The following is a 19,466-nucleotide window of genomic DNA, read 5'->3' on the forward strand; positions in this document are numbered from 1 at the left end:
TGCCTTTCAGAGCAGCCCTCAGGCTGAGAACCTGGTTAGCTAAAGATGCCTCTCTCTATGACAGCAAATGCTCCTACAGGATCCCCACCGAAGGATTTCTATAACAAAAAAATGCCTGCCTTCAACACATGCGTGCTTGGAGGCATCATGCTCCTGATGTCAGTGGCCGCCTGTGATAGGGGAATGTGGAAGCCCAATTTAAAACAACTTAAAAGGCTGTGTTCTCCACCCTATTCTCCCAAAGCAAGAAAAAATCCTGATATGGAAAAAAGATGACAGACAAGTGATGTAAAGGTTCAACTCCGCAGGCACTGCCCGTTTTGTCTAAAAACAAGGAGCCCCAAGCAGAGGGGAACGTACTGGAAAAATGGCCAGAAGTTCACAGCACGATGTGTCATGGAGGAATGCACTGCCAAGCCTGCCTGGGACGATTCCGACTCCCGCCCCATCCCCAATGAGCTCAGTGTTTCCAGAATGAGAGCCATCCTTCTGACCTCTGCAAGCTGACATTTAGCACTTACCACAAGAGCACAGACACCACCCCCCCCCACCCCCAATCTGCGCAGCAAGGTCCAGGCACTGCAACACCGTGGATGTGTGGGCAGCAGGACTCTGCTCCGGCGAGTATCATGGATAGGAGGAGCTGCTGGGCAGCCGGTTGGCAGGAGACCAGCATGTCTCCCCAGGCAAGTCAGCCCTTTGCATTTTGCTGCCTAAGCGAGGGCAGTCTGGAGGCACAGCACTGGGCACAAATAGCCAATTTCAGTGGGTAATTTAAGTTTTAAATGGCCTGAAAATGAATCATTGGAACGAGGAATGGGATTTTCATCATCACCTCGCCGTTTGTTACTTGGATTACTGCACACAGTTTTCAGACATTTTAGAAATTCAAGACGTGGGTTTGTGCCAGCAAGCAGAGGCTAGAGAGAAATGGAGAAGTCACCCATTTTTACACTTTCCGATGTCCAGACATTAGGGGAATTTGACAGTGACCTTATTATCAATATGAACTGAACTCACTGGTTCCCCATCAAAGCTTTAATTAACTGCCAAGGATAATAAAATTCACCAATGTCCAAGTTTCCAACAAACATCAATGGCCAAGTATTCAAGAAGAGCTGTGCGTGCACTAGGATGTCATGTGAAGCTGAGGGAACAGTGGGTACTCAGGCTACCCGACCCGCAGGTTTAAACCAGGCTTACTGGAAGGGAATCCAACTCTAGCAATCCTCTGACATCCACAAGAACAAACATTCCTGTTGTCAGGGTCAAAAGCATCAGCTCTTGCAGGGTCAAGAGCATGAACTATGCCTGGGTGGGTTGTGTCCACTAGCACTTAGGCAGGCAGGTTCACTGAAAGCACAGATCCTGATAGCACTTGAGCACTTACCTCATTTATTTCTATCCTTTGCCCAGACATATCGTACACATCACCTGGAAGTGAGAAAGACTGAGGTTATAGCCACAAACTCCAGATAAGTGCAGTCTATGAGCTCCTCTACCACAAAAATTGGTTAAAGTGTTTTGAAGCTAGTATCTAATTAAAAAGTTTCAGTAAGCATAAATATCTTGTTGACATGAGCACTGGAGACTGATGATTCATATCAATCAGTTTCCATGTTAATCCATGACAAAATCCAGAGCCTGACAGATGCTTGAAACACAAAGTGGTTACCATAAAAATGACTGGCATTTGGGTAAAGAAGACTTGGCTCAAGGTGAACCCACGTAGTGTTGGGAGGAAAATGAAGGTGCTTTCAGGGCATGACTTCTCTTGTACCTTCCCTTTGGAATGTGAGACAAAACCCAGCTCCTGGATCGTATTGGGTTTGCAACAGTCCCCGGACTACCACAGAGAAGGAGTTGTCAAAGCCCATTCTTCCCACATCTAGATAGCAAGACTGTTCTATTCATTTTCCCTGAATTGATGATCTAGTCACAGAAATGGAAGACATCTCATCTCCAGGAAACTATTGAAACTTCTTCTGCCTGAAGAAAAATTTCACTTGGAAGGTCTGAACTGTGCCCAGCCTAGCCAGATTCAACACTTCATTGAAATAAGATTGAAATTCAGTGAATTACATGAATGATAGATCCATACCTGCACCAACAACCTCAACTGTGACCAAAGTCAATTGTAGATACTGGTACTCCCTCACAAAAGCCCTGAGGATGTAGAATGAACTCAGAAGTCATCTCTCCTGAGAACTGCACATCAATTGATCCCCTGGGAATTGTAAGAGAGAGGCTTTTGGACACCTCCTTCCCAATCGGAAGCTTAAGCCTCCGGAGTACCTTCCCTGGCAGCAGAACTAATTCATCCTTTCTAGCATGGCTTTCCCAAATGCCCTTGAGCAGCAAATCCAAAGAAGTACATTCCTAGGAAGAAGCTAAGCATTTAGAAAACTATAGACTGTCCACCTTCTTTCCGCATATTTCTCATTCATTTCTTGAACCTACACCCTATATCTGTGTTAGTGGTCACATCCACTTTGGAAAAGTCAACTAAGGACACATGAATGAACACACTGAATATTTTTCAAACTGTTTAGCAGCACTAAAGTTGACTAGCAGAGTAGCGCTGTTTCAGATACAGTGGTCTCCAAATATACGTAAAACAAGATTTATAGGAAGAAATAACTTCTTTTATTAGGCCAGCTGATAGCACTGAAAAAAAAAGACCATCTTTCTGGCACGCTGGTCCATCAGCAGGTCTGACGCAGGCAAAACAAGCATCAATCTACGAATAAGCGGTGACTAATTTCTCTGGGGGAATCTAATGATATTAATCAATTAGTCAGTTTGTGAATTGTTAGCACCTCTTGAGCAGTATGAAGAAAACTGCCCGGGGCCATACAATGAACGAGCCTTTTAAGTCAGTGACTGTTAGGATCTAACATAGGTAACAACTTTTGTTTCCCATTTTTTCCAACTCCCTACAAAATTTTCTCCCATCTGGTAGATAAAGTATGTCAGGACTAAAGACAAATGACCAGGCCATTGACTAGGTGCTGACCGAAGGTTCAGCTACCTGAACAGGATATCAAAAACCACTGCTCATGACATGAGAAATTGCTGAATGTGAGAGAGAACAGTGTGAGAAGCTGACAAAATTTGCAGATAACCCCATGAAGGTTGGCTGATTTCACAAGTGGTTAAGAGAGAGTTAGTTATGTGAGTTATGTGTTATGTTTTGCAGGGTTAGCAATACCTGGGTAACCATGTCCATAACATCACAAAAGTGTGATATTACTTAGGTAGTGATATCAGAAAGAAAGAAATTTGAGTACAGATGTAGTAAAATGGGGACCAATGAGGAAAAAGTAGTAAGGTGCAGGTTCTTTAATTGGGATGATACTGGGGCAGAAAAAGGGAGGTAAAAGCATGGCAAAAAGGGGAAACAAGGGACAGGAAAATGGTATTAAGATATGCAAATGATGTAATCAGGGCTGTCCAGGCATCCCTGACAGGCAGCCCTGCATTTGATCACTGCAGCTTCTTAAAAGACACTCTCTATGGATATCACATTTAGTCTCTGTGGACAAAGAGGCATGCAATGGAATAAAACTCAGAGAATAAGACAAATAGATAACATACCGTAGGATTTGCCGTTGATGGAGCACTTGTTGAAACACATGATGTTCTGAGTGAGAGTTCCTGTTTTGTCTGAGAAAACGTACTTGATCTGCCCCAGTTCTTCATTCAGTGTAGTGGTACGGGCCTGAGCTGGCGTGTCATTCAGCGGATAATACATTTTACGGTCCCAGTCAATGTAGAAACTGTTACCCAGGCGTATAATCTCTACACTGGTGAAACAAAAAGAGAAGGTGATGGAATACTCATTAGTTTAAGGGACAAGATCCTTATCTTCAGCACCACCATTAGCAATTGCAATTAGAAGACAACTTTGAAGGTAATGACAGGGTGTACTCATCAGATTGTCCTTGAATTGCCTGTAGTAAGCAATGATGAAGCAAGTCCTGCTGAAATGATCTGTTAGGTTTATAGCAAATTCCTTTCCTTTATTTATAAAACAACATCTTATAAATGTATTTGAAAAATTTCAGAATTTTCCGACTGAAAAGTGAGGCAGGAGCAGTGGGTTTCACTTGGGGCAGTTTTGGGACTGGTGCTCAGATGGGGACTGTTTCCAGCAGGGCTCTGGGCTGGGGTGAGCCTGGTGCTGGGGAATAAGCACAGCCACCACTCAAACAACCCAGAGCTCCACAACAAGCGAGTCATTGTGTAACTCAATACAACCAAGGAGCTGTATCAGCTTGCAGACGACATGAATTTCCACTTTGCTGCTAGTGTGACGCACTGGACAGGAACGGGATTAATTCCTCATATTTACCAACACAAAAGAGAGTGTCAGTAGCAAAGCTGTCTGAAGAGTTAAGTGCAATGATAAACTATGCAGTCCCACTCAGTCTACACCCCAACCTCAAGGTTTTGAGAGTGTCATGGACGCATTGCCTATTCTTTACCCCTGCTTGCCTATCTGCAATAACTAACATAGCACTACATTCTCTGCGAAGTGGCGACATTCACTCTGCTCATATAGAATCATAGAATAGTTTGGGTTGGAAGGTACCTTTAAAGGTCATCTTAGTCCAACCCCCCTGCCATGGGCAGGGACATCTTCAACTAGATCAGGTTGCTCAGAGCCCCGTCCAACCTGACCTTGAATGTTTCTAGGGATGGGGCATCTACCACCTCTCTGGGCAACCTGTGGCAGTGTTTCACTGCCCTTTTCCTCACATCTAGTCTAAATCTACCCTCTTTTAGTTTAAAACCATTCCCCCTTGTCCTGTTGCAACAGGCCCTGCTAAAAAGTTTGCCACCATCTTTCTTCAAAGCCCCCTTCGAAGATAGGCCGCAATAAGGTCTCCCCAAAGCCTTCTCTTCTTCAGGCTGAACAACCCCAACTCTTTCAGCCTGTCCTCATAGGAGAGGTGTTCCATCCCTCTGATCATTTTTGTCGTCCTCCTCTGGACCTACTCCAACAGGTCCATGTCTTTCTTGTGCTGACGGCTCCAGAGCTGGATGCTGTCACCCACCGGACAGTCCACCCATCAAATCCATCTCTCTCCAGTTTAGAGAGAAGGATGTTGTGGGGGACCGGGTCAAAGGCCTTACAGAGGTCCACACAGATGACGTTGGTAGCCCTTCCCATGTCCATTGATGTAGTCTCTCCATCATAGAAGGCCACTAGGTTGGTCAGGCAGGACTTACCCTTGGTGAACCCATGCTAGCTGTCTCGTACCACCTCCTGTCCCATGTGCCTTAGCATAGCTTTGAGAAGTATCTGTTCTGTGATCTTCCCAGGCACAGAGGTGAGACTGACAGTCGGTAGTTCCCCAGGTCTTCCTTTTTTCCCTTTTTAAAAATGGGGGTTGTTTCCCCTTTTCCAGTTAGCGAGAACTTCACTGGAAGCCATGACTTCTCAAATATGATGGATAGCGGCTTAGCAACTTCATCTGCCAGTTGCTTCAGGACCCACGGATGGATCTCATCAGGTCTGTGGACTTGTGCACCTTCAGGTTCCTTAGATTGTCTCGAACCTGATCTTCTCCTACAGTGGACAGCTCTTCATTCTCCCAGTCCCCATCTTCACCTTCTGTGGCTTGGGTGGTGAGGCTCGAGCACTTGCTGGTGAAGACCGAGGCAAAAAAGTCATTGAGTACCTCTGTCTTCTCCATATCCTGGGTAATCAGGTCTCCTGTTTCATTCTGGAGAGGGTCCACAGTTTCCCTAGTCTTCCTTTTGTCCCCGATGTACCTATAGAAGCTTTTCTTGTTGTCCTTTATGTCCCCAGCCAGATTTAATTCTATCAGGGCTTTAGCTTTCCTCATCTGATCCCTGGCTGCTCAGACAATTTCTCTGTATTCCTGCTAGGCTACCTGTCCTTGATTCCACCCTCTGTAGGCCTCCTTTTTGTTTTTGAGAGTGCTCAGGAGCTCTTTGTTCACCCATGCAGGCCTCCTGGCGTTTTTGCCCAACTTCCTCTTTGTTGGGATGCATTGCTCCTGAGCTTGGAAGAAGTGATCCTTGAATATTAACCAGCTTTCTTGGGCCCCTCTTCCCTCCAGGGCTTTGTTCCATGGCACTCTACGACGCAGATCCCTGAAGAGGCCAAAGTCTGCTCTCTGGAAATCCAGGGTAGTGAGCTTGCTGTGCACCCTTCTTGGTACCCTAAAGATCTTGAAATCCACCATTTCATAGTCACTACAGACAAGGCTGCCCTTGAGCTTTACATTCCTCACCAGCCCCTCCTTGTTGGTGAGAACAAGGCCCAGCATAGCACCTCTCCTTGTTGGCTCCTTTACCACTTGAAGAAGGAAGTTATCATCAACACATTCCAGAAACCTCCCAGATTGCTTACGCCCTGCCGTGTTGTCCTTCCAACAGATATCGGGGTGGTTGAATTCCCCCATGAGGACCAGGGCTTGTGAACGTGAGGCTGCTCCTATCTGTCTATAGAGGGCCTCATCCACTCAGTCTTCCTTGTCAGGTGGTCTGTAGCAGACCTCCACCGTAACATCTCCTGTCCCTGCCCTCCCTTTAATCCTGACCCATAAGCTCTCAGTTGGCTCCTCATCCATCCCCAAGCGGAGCTCCATGCACTCCAGCTGGTCATTGACATAGAGGGCAACACGCCCTCCTCGTCTCCCCTGCCTGTCCTTCCTAAAGAGTCTGTATCCCTCCATCCCAACATTCCAATCATAGGAGCCATCCCACCACATCTCTGTGATGCCAATAAAATCGTAGCCCTGCAGGCATGCGCACATCTCTAACTCCTCTTGTTTATTCCCCATGCTATGTGCGTTTGCATAGAGACATTTAAGTTGGGTCCCCGACGAAGCTGTCTTACTGGCTGGGGTTCCTTTGTGCTGCTCTTCAGGTGCTCTCCTGCTGACCTGTCATCCTTCTCCAGGCTCTGGGCATCTATTGCTGGCCGTGGCATCAAACTGGTAGGAGTGGGATGGATTGAGGTTCCCCTCCCCTGGCAACATTAGTTTAAAGCCCTCTCAACCAGCTTTGCAAGCCTATGCCGAAAATGCTCTTCTCCTTGTCTGACAGATGGACCCCATATAGCACCAAATACTATGGATCCTCAACTGATTACACCTATTTACCTGGCAATCCACTCCTCACATGAGCCCTAAAACCAGATCAAAGAACGTGCCATTTACTTTGTTTGATGGGCACTGCAAGTGGGAGAGAGCAAGACGCTACCAGTAACAGACTTCCAGTCTTAATCCTATAGCATCCTACCCCTACACCTCCCCTTTAACTGCAAAATCACCCTTTCCTCTTCCAGGGCTCACTGCTCTCCCTGCTCCAACCCTGACAAAGAAGAAAGAAGAAAGAAGAAGAAAAGCGTTGCTGTGGTTGTGTGTGATCGTCCACAATGGGGTTGCATTTGTATCTAGGGAAATGCAAAAGCTAAACCTCTCCTGAGATGAAACATGAAAGGAGGTTCTGGCCCATACCTGACGTAGAGCGAAATTGGCACCACTGTGTTTAGAATGATCACGTATGACCAGAACATGAGGAAGCCGGAGTAGGAGGCAGAGTTGACGCCTTCTGCCCAGGGCAGATAGACCTGGAAGTAGTAGCCTTTATCATACTCCCAGATGCCATTGCCAATGGCTAGGATAAGGCACATCAGTGCTAAAAATGCAAAGATCTGAAAGAAAAAAAAAATTGCATTTTAGAAACAAGGAATTTATTATGTACAGGTTAATCAGAAGACCCTAATGAGATTGAGTTGGACAGCCTGAATCACAGGAAAATGTTCCTAGGGGTGAAGGAGGAAAAACAGCAAAGTTATGACACTTTTACCTCAAGGACAAAATTACACAGTGCTGAGTCTGGCAATTTGGAATCACAAGACCTCAAACAGCTGGGGATTTAAGTCCCAAGCAGACACCTAAACCAGGGTATTCATGGGCAGCTGGCTGCAGAACATCAAATCTTGTTAGAGGTGAGTTGAGCTGCAGGTCTTCAAACATCTGGCTGCACACGTGGGAATAGAAACTGCTTGGAGGACTTTACCTGGCCATTTGCTGGATGGATCGTAGTTTTCTTCACCATTTCTGAAAAACTACTAAAGATAATTTGTAACACAGAAAATCCAGCACCGTGCAGGTTGGAATTCAGCACTGGATATCATTCTGATGATTAAAGGAGAGTTAATCACTGACTCAGAACTAATGGTTGCCTTGGTACCTGCCATCACAATCTGATTATATTTCCTTTGAGCAAACAGAAAGCAACACTAACCAGTGATGTGTATCCTTGGACTTTAGAGAAGCCTATTTCCTGAAGCCTAAAGAAACCAGGGAAACAGCAACTGGGAAGAGAACTTCAAAGTGGGACACCTTAGTGAAAACTGGGACTTGCTCAGAAACACCAAAAACATTACATAGGTCATAAAGAATTTTTGATTAAAAGAAAACAAGAAAATAGCAATACAAGTATGTGGAAAAGTAGACAAAACGAAGGGGAAGAAGGGAAGTTAATAGAAATTAATATAAACTGCAAGGAATTATAGAACTATGAATACCTAATAGTCATATAAAATATCAAGAAAAGAAAAGAGTAGACTCATGAACAGAGGTGTGGAAAAGGCAGACATGTTCGAGACAAGAGTCCATGAATGAAGGAGGAAGGAAGCGGAAGGAAGTATCTATCCCATATGATGTAGCAGATGGAAAAGACAGATTATCTTCTGTGACAAGGAACAATCTGTGGCTAATAATAAGCATTTTCAATCCAGTGGGTCCAGGTAATATAAAGATGAAAGCTTACAGGGACTAGCTGAGAAATTCTCTTAACTGGTAAGGTTAATTTTTAACAATGTTTTGAAAACTGGGAAACTCCACCATACTGAAAATCTGCTAATACAATTCCAATATTTGAAAGGTAGAAATAGTGATCAAGGGAAAGATAAACTAAAGTTAGCTTGACATCATTCCTGGACAAATGATAATAAAAACAGTTCTGTTGATACGGACTTCTCCAAATATTTGACTTAAACCAAACAACATCCTCATAAAAATGTGAAGATGTGGAACCATCAGGTGGCACAACAGAGCAATTAAAATTCAGCTCTTGCAAGTATGGTTATTAGGGAGGAAATACCAGTAAGTTGCGTCATTATGTATAAGGCCACCCAGTAACAATCACATTACAACAGTAATCAACCTTTTTAAAGAACAGTAATTGAGGTACAAACATTACAGGTAAAGCTGACAGTTGTATTGCTGAGGTAATCTATGAGAGGAGGAAGGATACTTTTATGGAGTGATTTGAATCACTTGATGAAAAGTTCACATATGTCCAACTTGAATTTTAATACCAAGAAGTTGCTAAAAGGGGACTGCAGTAAGTAAAGGTGATGGGCTGAGTTTCAGGGGACACATTTATTTCCCACATCAGCAGTAGCTTTTCTGTTTAATTGTGGGAAGCCCAATAAATTACTCCACTTGTGAAATGGAGACAATTTTGCTTGCTGGTAAGGAATGTAGTGCCGTGTTTTTAAACCTCTGTGACCAGCAGTAAAAACAGACTTCAGTTTGTGCTGTTGTAATCATCATCACTTAAGGATATATGAGAGGCATGACCTGGCGACAGGTAATGCCCTTTTTTAAACAAATAGACATGGACAGAGAAAATAGACAAGCCTGTCCATTTTTATAGATATTTCTGTCGGTCAAGTAAAAGATACTACTCCTCTCTGCAGACCTCGCCTGTTATAAAAGAAATTAATTAGAAGAGCCAGCTGGCTCTTCTATCTTATCACTGTACCCTGAATGATTCCTCGCTGCCCCACAGGTTAAAAATTGTCAGTTTGTAGAATATCACAGTCCATGTAGGAAATTCAATGTATGATTTGGCAACAGAAATACACATGGGGCAAGACAGCAGCTGAACTTTCCCATATCACAGCTGCTCTTGTCTACAACTGCACTTGCTTTATGTACATTTTGCTTTATGTGCATTTTGCATGTCAACGCTCTCGTCCCTAACAGTTCAACTTGTGTGCAATACTCGTGCATACACAAAGGTCAGTAACATGCTGTTTGCTTTGAGACCAATACAAAAGACCGAGCCTTTAACAGTGGCCCCGGAGATTAATTTCTGTGCAGAGAAACAACTGTGTGCGGGGTGTTGTAATCATAACCACAGCTCTGCAAGAGAAGGATGTGAAAAAACCCTGATCGTAGGCTTGTGCATGCTCACGGGACTTCCCTGCATGAACATCCTCCCTCTCTGGGTCCTGCCCATGCGGTGCCTGCAAAAGATCCTCTGCAGGACTGAGTAGGATTTTTGTAAAGAGGAGGTGACTTTTGACAAACATTTCCTGTTGGACTGTGAATTAAAAATGTCTTGGTTTCCTTATTGGCACTTTGAGTTCTGCTCCAGGATTTGAAGCAATAAGTTGTTTAAGAGATGAAGGTGACAGCCCTATTTCTCTGAAAACATGCTCCCCCAAGCCTGCTAAAAAGCAAGTTTTGGAGGAAAAAGCATTCCTGGAGCTGGCGGGTGCATCCCGGAGGAACATTCACTTCTCTCTCAGATCCCTGAGAAACACTTCCAAATGTGAAAAGACAGCTATAGTTGCCATCTGGAAAGGCTCACTCCTGATTAACCCTTGTTGGGACAGACCAGGGCAACATTTAACCAGGACTCCGTTGGCGAGCCCTGCTTAAACACTGCTTTGTGCCTGCAAGTTTTATGGACAATTAAACACAAAATAGCTTTGCCAGTGTTAACATGGAACAAGTTTCATTACACTTAAAATGAGCTATTTATAGCAAGCTGTGGCTGCTTTGCATTTCCAAACTCAAGAGCGCAATATACTGCCTCTTTTTATGACCATGCTTTGTAACCTTCGACCACCCAGTGAAGGAGCTGATGCCACATTCCCTTGGGTGTGCAAAGAACCTGGCGCTTAGGGTAGAACAGAGCTTTACTTAGACACCAAAATGTTATGTGCCTTAAAAATGTGTAAAGGAGAAAAACACACCCTTGGCTCCATCAGTGCCCAAGAACCCAGGCAGAGGCTGATGCAATCGGCTGCAACTTGTTCAGTTTTTTAAAACGGAGCCAGGGGGTAAATTCGTCTCGTTTGTGTTCATGAAGAGAGGTCAAACAGCCTGAAAGCTCTGGGTGGGACCCTTGACTTGTGAAAGGAGATTTGGCAAATCTTAATCGAACGCTAAATTCCATGTTCCCTATTCAGTTTTTCTCTGCTTCGTTTCTGTGCCCTGTGGATCCCTCACAGCCCATCCTGCTCTCCAGCTACAGCATAGCAGAACACCTAATAAAATGTGAAGCTTTTCAAATGCTTGCAAAATTTTGAATGTAAGAGGCCCAAACCTTGCTTGGTTTTGCTGTCCCCTTAAGTGTAAGGGAAGAAAACACTGAAGAAAATAATAGTAATCAAGATTTTCACTTGGCAGAGATTGGTGTAAGGTTACTAAACTGTACACAGAGCAAGGACTCAAGAGGGCTTGAAGATGACCCTGGAGTGGCTCTCTGTGCTGTGGCACTGCTTTACAGCAAATACGCACATGCAGATGTTCAGAACACTGCTTCACAGCTCTGGGAGCTGGGCTAACCGCTGCTGCTTTGCTACAATTTCAGTCTCACAGAGGCACAACTGACTCTGTCCACTAACATCTCCCGTCCCTGGGCCCATCTAAAGAGCTTTTGGGATCCTGAGAAAAAAAACAGGAGGACAGGGGCTGGGATAAAGTAGCAAGGTTGGAGAGTGGAGCCATCCTGGAGACATTTGCGCTATAAGCCCCAGTGCTGAGGAGGCATGAAGACATGGAGGGCAGGGAGAGCTCAGGATAGCCTCGCTTGATGGACAGGGACGCTTTCTCCAGAGCTTGCTCCAGCACCTGGGGATGGATCCTGGCCCCAGCCTGGCTGTCAGATTGGGTCGGAGAGCAAAGGCAGGAGGGAAGAAGAGGGAACCGCCAGACCTTCCCGATGTCATAAACTGAAGGTGGTGCAGCATGCATGAAAAAGCATGACAAACTTGCACCCACAGGAAAATAAAAGCCTGAAACTAAAGAGCTTTCCTTCAAGCAACATTGAGTAAAGCAGAGTCAGAGTGTATGTGTATGTCTTCCTTCCCTGAGTGGCTTTGAACTCAAGCAGTAAAATCTTGGGAGAGTCTGTAAAAGAATCACTACCTCTGCCTGTAAGTATTTGTCAGTTGTTAAAACCACGGAGAAGCTTAACCCCCAGATCTGTTTTCTAGTTTGAGGAGAGTGCCTGCTATATAAGATTAGTGTTCTCCAATTTCCCAGCTGCTAAAACCACTAGTTTCTGAGTATTAATGAGACCATGTCTAATATTTACCCTAATGTGTTAAGTCAGAAGCTGGCATCATGTAAATTAACAAACTCAATTACCAAGTCCTATGCAGATATCACCAGAGATGCCAAGAAATCAGGAGGAAGATGGAGAACTGCTGTTTATTTAAATAGAAAATTACAAAATTACTAGGGAAAAAAGGCATTTGCAGGCTTCAAAGTGTTTCTTACAAAAAAATGCAGAGCAAGGGAGAGCAGAGCGAATGAAAAGCTCAGAAGAAAGGTCCTTAATGCTGTCAATGTAATGGCCTTGCTTTGCAAGATGGGCTGGCAGAGGCGCTGCAGAACTCAAAAACTGCTAATAAATTATTACATAATTTTTCTTTTTATCTTTAGTCGCTCTGATATTCCCTCATTTGTGTGGACAAAGAGGTGGAGCATCTGGAAATGATGAATACATCTGAAGAAATGAAGACACATTAATCAGACTTACCAGCAACACAAGGACATTCATGAGCCGATCGATGCTCGTCCGTTTAAAAGTTGTTTTTCCACTGTTCTGCATTAGTTTGGTGTCTGGCCCTGGAGATGAAATACACTCGTGAGTTTTAGTAATAAAGTTTAGCTATTCTAAAGCTGATTCCCTCTGAGGCCCCACTGTGCTTTACAGCATAAATACCCATCACAGCTTTCTTGAAGGCAGGTACATATAGTTTACTGGTGGGAAACTTAGGCAGAAAAAGGTTAAGTCACTTGCCTTAGATTTTGTGGAGAGAGTCACATAAAGCCATTAATTCTGGATTTTGACCCTGCTCTCTTCTTTCAACAGTCAATCCTCCCTTTCAGGTTTAATTACTTTCCACAGAATACCTCATACTGCTGTGTTATTGGTGACATATTATACATCATCTCACATGTCTACAGCAGTATAGAAACAATAGAAGGTTCTATGCTCATAAAAAGCATAGATCTAATGGTCTACAATAATATTATTGATGACGCTGATATTCCAATATGAATTAAAATCACATAGAAATGATGTGGAATTTTTAATTGAATACACTTAAGGGTGAAAAATTTTGAACAAGTGTGATGAAAGAAAGACTCCAACTGGCCCAGTGTGGGCCAGTAAAGCCAGATTTAGTTCAGCTTTAATTCTTAAACAGATTTAGTTCTTATATTCTTTCTTATTGATTGATCAAGACTTCTCTCATGTACTTTGCTGCGTGCATTTCTGAAATAAAAGACTACTTCTGCTTACTAAAGCACTTAATCAAGATGGAATTGGATGTTGTAATGTAGAATTTGCAATCCAGTTTTCTCTTACAGACCACTAAAAAAATCTTAGATTAAAATCCCCTGTAATATGCATAATTTCTAGCTTAGAGTTAAGACAAGAGATCTCATGTATTGTTTTGCTTTTGTTCTTGTACCAGGTAGAAACATATTTTCCAAAGAGGAAAATACTTGGTTCTTTTGTGCACACTGGGTGTGATGTACTTCCATGCTAGTGCCGCTGTGCTCTGCAATTCACATATCAATTTTTCCACCTACCAGCATAAATAACGAGACCAAAGCACCATTCTGTGTTCCTAATAGTACAGCCCCTCAGCAACATCTTCTCATTGTCCAGGGCATACTTCTCTCCTCGAAGAGTAAGAGTCCCTGTGAACTTATCCAGTTTGTTATTTGGTGCCTCACATTTGACTTCACCTGTAAAAGGAAGGTAAAAACAAAAATGGAAATCTTGGCCCAGAAAGGTGTCAGTCAATACTGCATTCTCAGCTGTTCCCCAGACAGGGAATATTTCACACTGTAGCTGCAGTCCACTGCTGACCCTGTCCTTCCCATCCTATATCCTATATTTATTGATGTTTTGGGATATTGCTCCTTCCCCATATTCGTGTCATAATCCAACGAACCGCAACGAGCTTGGATTTGTCCTATTCTTTGAACATGGCAATTTTTTACTGGTAGAGCACAAAACAAAGTTTCCACAGCTTTTATGTGGGTGAGAAGAAGTATTGAACCAGCAACATACTTTTAATCCTTTCACAGCAAGTTCATAGTGGTAGGATGTCACTGGATAACTTTAGCTAAAAGTGCTGACCTCACATAATTCCTATTCCATTTTCTTTAAAACTGCAGGAGCACAAGCGAGAAAAATCATAGCCTGAAGGCTGCAAAAAAGTAATTAAGTGAGGTGTCTTTGTTCACTCTTTTTTAATTTAGTCTGTTTTATAACTTAAGTCCCAGTGGCACATGCAAAAGGATACTGCTACCTTCTTTGGCCATGCAGCTGACACTGTAAGTGATTGGAGAGCCTGTTTCTACTTCCACGTTTATATTTATTTCTTGTAATAAAACGTGTTCACACAAAACTGTAAACACAGATACTTCAGTATAAAAATGATTATTTAAATCAACATTTGCACCTGACATCTAAAGATTCAAAGCAGAGCCCTGTGGATATATTGAAAAGAACTGGAAAATACAAATATGCCTTATTGAAGAATCTAAGAGTTCAGTCTGTTCAGTTAATCATCAGGAACATTGAAGTTATTTTGATTGCAGGCTGCAAATATCTACAGAAGGACTAGCATTTGCAGAGAATACATCTCTCCCAGCTGTTCTCAGAGAAAGCACAGCAGGCTCAAGAGACTGGAAACAAAATCCAGAAAAGTCCAGAAGAAAAGTACAACTTTAAGCATTGGGGCAGTCTCCACCACTGCAAATTTTAAAATCAAGAATGGATGTTCTTTTCATAGAAAAGTAGCTTTACTCTAGGGCAGACAAATCATCAGACTTGAAAGATGAAGCAGTTAGGAAATTCTGTGACATATGTGACATCAGAGCTCATACTAACAGCTGTGCTGATCTTCTATTTTATCATTTAGTTAATCCAAGAACAATCAGGCCTGTACTCCATCATTTCTAAAAGTCTACAGTAACCAGACCCGTCTCACTGCAGCCCTTGCAACCCCTTGAAAAGCACAAAGAAAACAGAGGCTTTGCAGTGCAACCTGAAACACAGCACAACGAGACTTTGGTGAGAGAAAGCCAGGGCATGACCCCCACCAGGAAGGCTGTGCCTCTCCTCGTGCCAGCCGTGGGACAACGCTTGTGTGAGTACCTTGCACGTCGACATCCACATCTGCTTTCCAGTAAGCGGGTGGGCCTGGGTTACTGATATGCTGATTTTGAGAAGAGATTAATCCAATTTAGACCGACCACAAAAAAGTGAGAAGCTCTATACACCTGCGCTGACCCCAGTAACTCTGCAGCTGAAGATACCTCAGCAAGGCACCGTGCCTCCTGTCTCCTCCTCCCATTAACAGCGAGACGATATCTGAATGCATTTCACCTGAAAGAGTTAAATACTGCCAAGTCTACATGTGATAAGTAGTAGGTAACCGAAAATTATTGTTTCCTTTCTCATCTCCCAGTTCCCCAAATCAAATAAGGAAGTTCAGCATTTTACAAGCATCTTCCTTATCTGAACCATCGCGATGTCAACAAACATCATAACTCACATTAAGCATTCCAATGAGTGCCTGTATTAGCTGCTCAACCCTTTCCTCCCTTCCTGTCTTAAGAAGTAATTAGATAAAGAGTTACATAAATATTTAAATACTTCTACGGAGGTTTGCTGGGGAAATGCAAGGTTGGGTCTGATTCCGGGCACTCTTCCCAGTACTCTGCCAAATATAAATCATCCTGGGAAACATTTTATTCATTTTAAGTATTGCAAAGAGGCCACTTTTATCTACAATATAACTAAAATAGAGATTTAAAGGACAAATAAATACTTGATAAAAAAGTTTTAATTTTCCAAAATATTTCGAAACTTTATTTTAATTATGCATTTTCAAGAATGCAGTATCCTTAGATAAGCATTGCACACAAAATGCTTGAAAAATTATTTAAGATGAGGATTTTGCTTACAAGTTGATACACACTGCAGCCTCTTCTGGAAAATAATTAAGGCATGCCACTCTGACTATTAACATAAAGCATCTAACCTCACCAGTAAAACATATTCCTCAGGACCCAAAACACTCAGAACCTCAGCCATCACTTCAGAGAAATCCTGATGTACTGAGCTGACACTCAGCTGAGACCACACACATTATTTCATAAAACCTCAATGTAGACAGCAAAAGAAAAGCCCCTGCCTTTAGATGATTCTACCAGGGGCAGTCCCAGCTATGCTAACTCTCTGCCACATCCCCACCATTTGTCCTGGAATCATCTAGTTATTTTGAAGAGAATTTTTAAAAAATTATTTTTCCTCTTTATCTAAAAATATTTCCTGAGAGCCTGCAGTCCTTGAGACGTTCCAGGGACAGCAGCACTCACTCCACCCCTTTCCATAGTGACACTTCCCGTAATCCTGCCCTCGTAGCTAAGCCAGCAGGGCACTGTGGAGCGTGACTAACATCACTTGGTCTGTTCCCCCATCCTCTCTCTGCAGACAGATGATGTGTGAGCATGGAGTATTCTGTTTTTGGCAGGTCTGGCTCCTTTCTGTGTACGTGCTGCTCTATATTCCCTGGTATCCAGTGATTGAACACGTGGGAATGGTTCAAAGTGGCACCAGGGGAGGTTTAGGCTAACATTAGGAAGCATTTCTTTACTGAGAGAGTGGTCAAACCCTGGAACAGGCTTCCTAGAGAGGTGGTCAATGCCCCAATGTCAGTGTTTAAGAGGCATTTGGACAATGCCCTTAACAACATGCTTTAACTTTTGGTCAGCCCTGAAGTGGTCAGGCAGTTGGACTAGATGATCACTGTAGTCTTTTCCAACTGAAATAGTGTATTCTATTCTATTCTATGTTTGATACACAAAACAGTGCTAAGAAAGGATAAGTTGTCCGTTAGCCACATCTGTATTACTTGTTTTTAAATATCTTAAAATGCAGTCTTTGTTGTGGCATCGAGAGAGTAGAGAAATGCTGGCAGGGCAAGGCTTCACGCTGGGCAGAAGTAACCTGTCCTGTGTCCCCAGCTAGTCCTCAGGTCTGCACGGTGTCTTGAGTGCCACTGCTCAGAAGCTAAATGTAATCGATGCATCAGCATTGCTGCATCAATGCAAAAGTGCAGTGTGAAAATATTTTGAGATCAGAACTAAGCATGCAGTTTTGGGAAAACAGTTTCCACTGTGCAATTACACAAACTCTTGCATTGAAGTTTGAGGTGGGTAGTCTCAACACATACAGACAGATGCTGAAGAAAAGTGTGCAGTCAGAAGGAGAATTCCCACAAAGGCAGTTTCAGGTGATAACCATGCACAGCACCGAGACCTGCAAGTGAAGGGGGATCTCTTTCTCCATGTATGCTGTTTATATCTGTTGTACAGACTGCAACGTGCCCATTCTGTTTCCCTGCAGCTGCTGATCCAGATGAATCCTAGCAGGGAGCAGGGGACAGCCTGGAAGGAAGACTCCCAGGCACTCTCTGGACTCTGGTGTTTGGGCAAATCCTCTGGAAAGTGACCTTTCCATGTAGACTCACCATTGAATTCCGTCAGTTTCTGAAGATCTTCTCCAAGCTCTGCAGTGACTGTCAGTGCCTGCTTCACCTTCAGGTTTGTTTCACTGTAACAGATAGCATGGGACAAAAACATGAACTGAAAGTTCTATGTGAACCGAAAACTCTCCCTGAAACTCACTTCTGCTCTTGAGGACAGTCTTCTTCCTTAGACATCTGATGGACCATGCCATCATCGGCCTTTTTTATCTGGCCAAAGGGTGTAGTTGTCTCTTTCAGTTGCAAAGACAAGCAAGCCAGAGGAATTCTGGACATGGTACCATGGTACCAAAGAGATTGAGATGGCTCTGTCTCTGCATTTTCACTGGAAAGTGCAAGACCAGGCATCTCAGCTCCCTGAGCAGGTCACTCCCTATCCTGCCACTCATACCACACAGAACCCTGAGGTATCTGAGCACACAGGAGAGCTCTGGATCTTCTCCCATGGTATTCAGGTCCTGAAGAGTACTCAAGTCCTGGGACTAGCTAGCTGGGGAGCTTGAAATGCAATTTCAAGGAAACACTGCATTTGTTCAGGGCCTCCTGGCACTTGCATGTGCAGGCACTACAAGCTCATTTTCAGCAGAAGTCAGACGGGGAAAGTGCAGAGGGCTGTCTGTAGGGTATTGGGAGAGACACGACTTCTTGATCTCTCTGGTCTTGCTTAGTCCTTCAAGCTGATGCTAGCTCCAGGCAATGCAGAAAAGGTAATGCAAATTGGGTCATAAAGGTGAGGTGAGATGCAGTTTATTCCAATTAATACAAATTAGTTGCAGCCCTCTGACTTGTGGTCAGTTGTGCCCTGGAGTGAGCAACATTTGGAAGCCTTTGCAGTGTGCATGCATTAATGTTATGGTATAGCAGTCCAAAGGAGATTACTGGAGTTATTCATTGTGATTATCTGACCCAGATAATCTGGCTAAGAGAAAAGACTAAGGGAGACAAAAGAAACAGAAAGCTTCTGCCAGTGACCTGGGATATTGCAAGAACACATTTCAAACTAACTCTCAGTGTTAGAAGAACTGTCACTAAAAGTAAGTGTCCCCTCCTCACATGACATTTGCCCTGAAAAAGGCAAAAGTATCCACCAGAAGATGTTCTTTTCAAGATACCTACCCAAAGTTTATTCTATGTATTAGGAAGCTCTTGCTACAAAAGCTATTGCAGGTAAGGTTGCAGCACCCAGACTCACCAGAGAAGATTTGGCCTTGCACTGGCAGCCGTGATTGCACCTGAGGGCCAGGCTCACTTACCCGTCCAGTTCAGCTGTCTCGATATATGTCAGGCTGTATGGCTCGCTGCTCGACAATAACAGTAGATCGGCCTGAAGTTGGACAGACAGACTTGGCATGAGTTCACACGGTCAGAGGGCATGGCACCGCAGTGCTACTTGTGGTTTCTGCACACTGCAGGTCCCTGAGGCAGTTATCATCACTACTGACTCATTTGCTTGATAAGAGTGATTACAGAGACTAACTGTGAGCAGGATGGAGAGAAATTGTACTCACCGTCACAAAGTTGTTGTTTTCTAGTTTTATTATATCCCCCACTTGGATATTCATCCATTTTTCATCCTTTAACCTGCAAGAAAGTAAGTAGG

The 19,466-nt window shown here is 43.6% G+C and overlaps 1 protein-coding gene across 2 annotated transcripts in view; it reads right to left on the minus strand.

The window, feature by feature from the left end:
* The window catches only part of LOC142075954 (phospholipid-transporting ATPase ID-like), a 74,032-nt gene that overhangs the window by 20,296 nt on the left and 34,270 nt on the right, over positions 1-19,466 (minus strand). For both annotated transcript variants that reach the window (XM_075138148.1, XM_075138147.1), the window contains exons 7-14: positions 19,375-19,447; positions 19,120-19,190; positions 17,852-17,934; positions 13,893-14,051; positions 12,832-12,920; positions 7,497-7,693; positions 3,598-3,806; positions 1,391-1,434 (exon numbers count right to left, since the gene is read on the minus strand). In XM_075138148.1, coding sequence (XP_074994249.1) covers positions 1,391-1,434; positions 3,598-3,806; positions 7,497-7,693; positions 12,832-12,920; positions 13,893-14,051; positions 17,852-17,934; positions 19,120-19,190; positions 19,375-19,447 — 925 coding nt within the window. The remainder of the gene's footprint in view (positions 1-1,390; positions 1,435-3,597; positions 3,807-7,496; positions 7,694-12,831; positions 12,921-13,892; positions 14,052-17,851; positions 17,935-19,119; positions 19,191-19,374; positions 19,448-19,466) is intronic.

Source organism: Calonectris borealis, chromosome Z, assembly GCF_964195595.1.
Source record: "Calonectris borealis chromosome Z, bCalBor7.hap1.2, whole genome shotgun sequence".
Taxonomy (NCBI): Eukaryota; Metazoa; Chordata; class Aves; order Procellariiformes; family Procellariidae; genus Calonectris; species Calonectris borealis.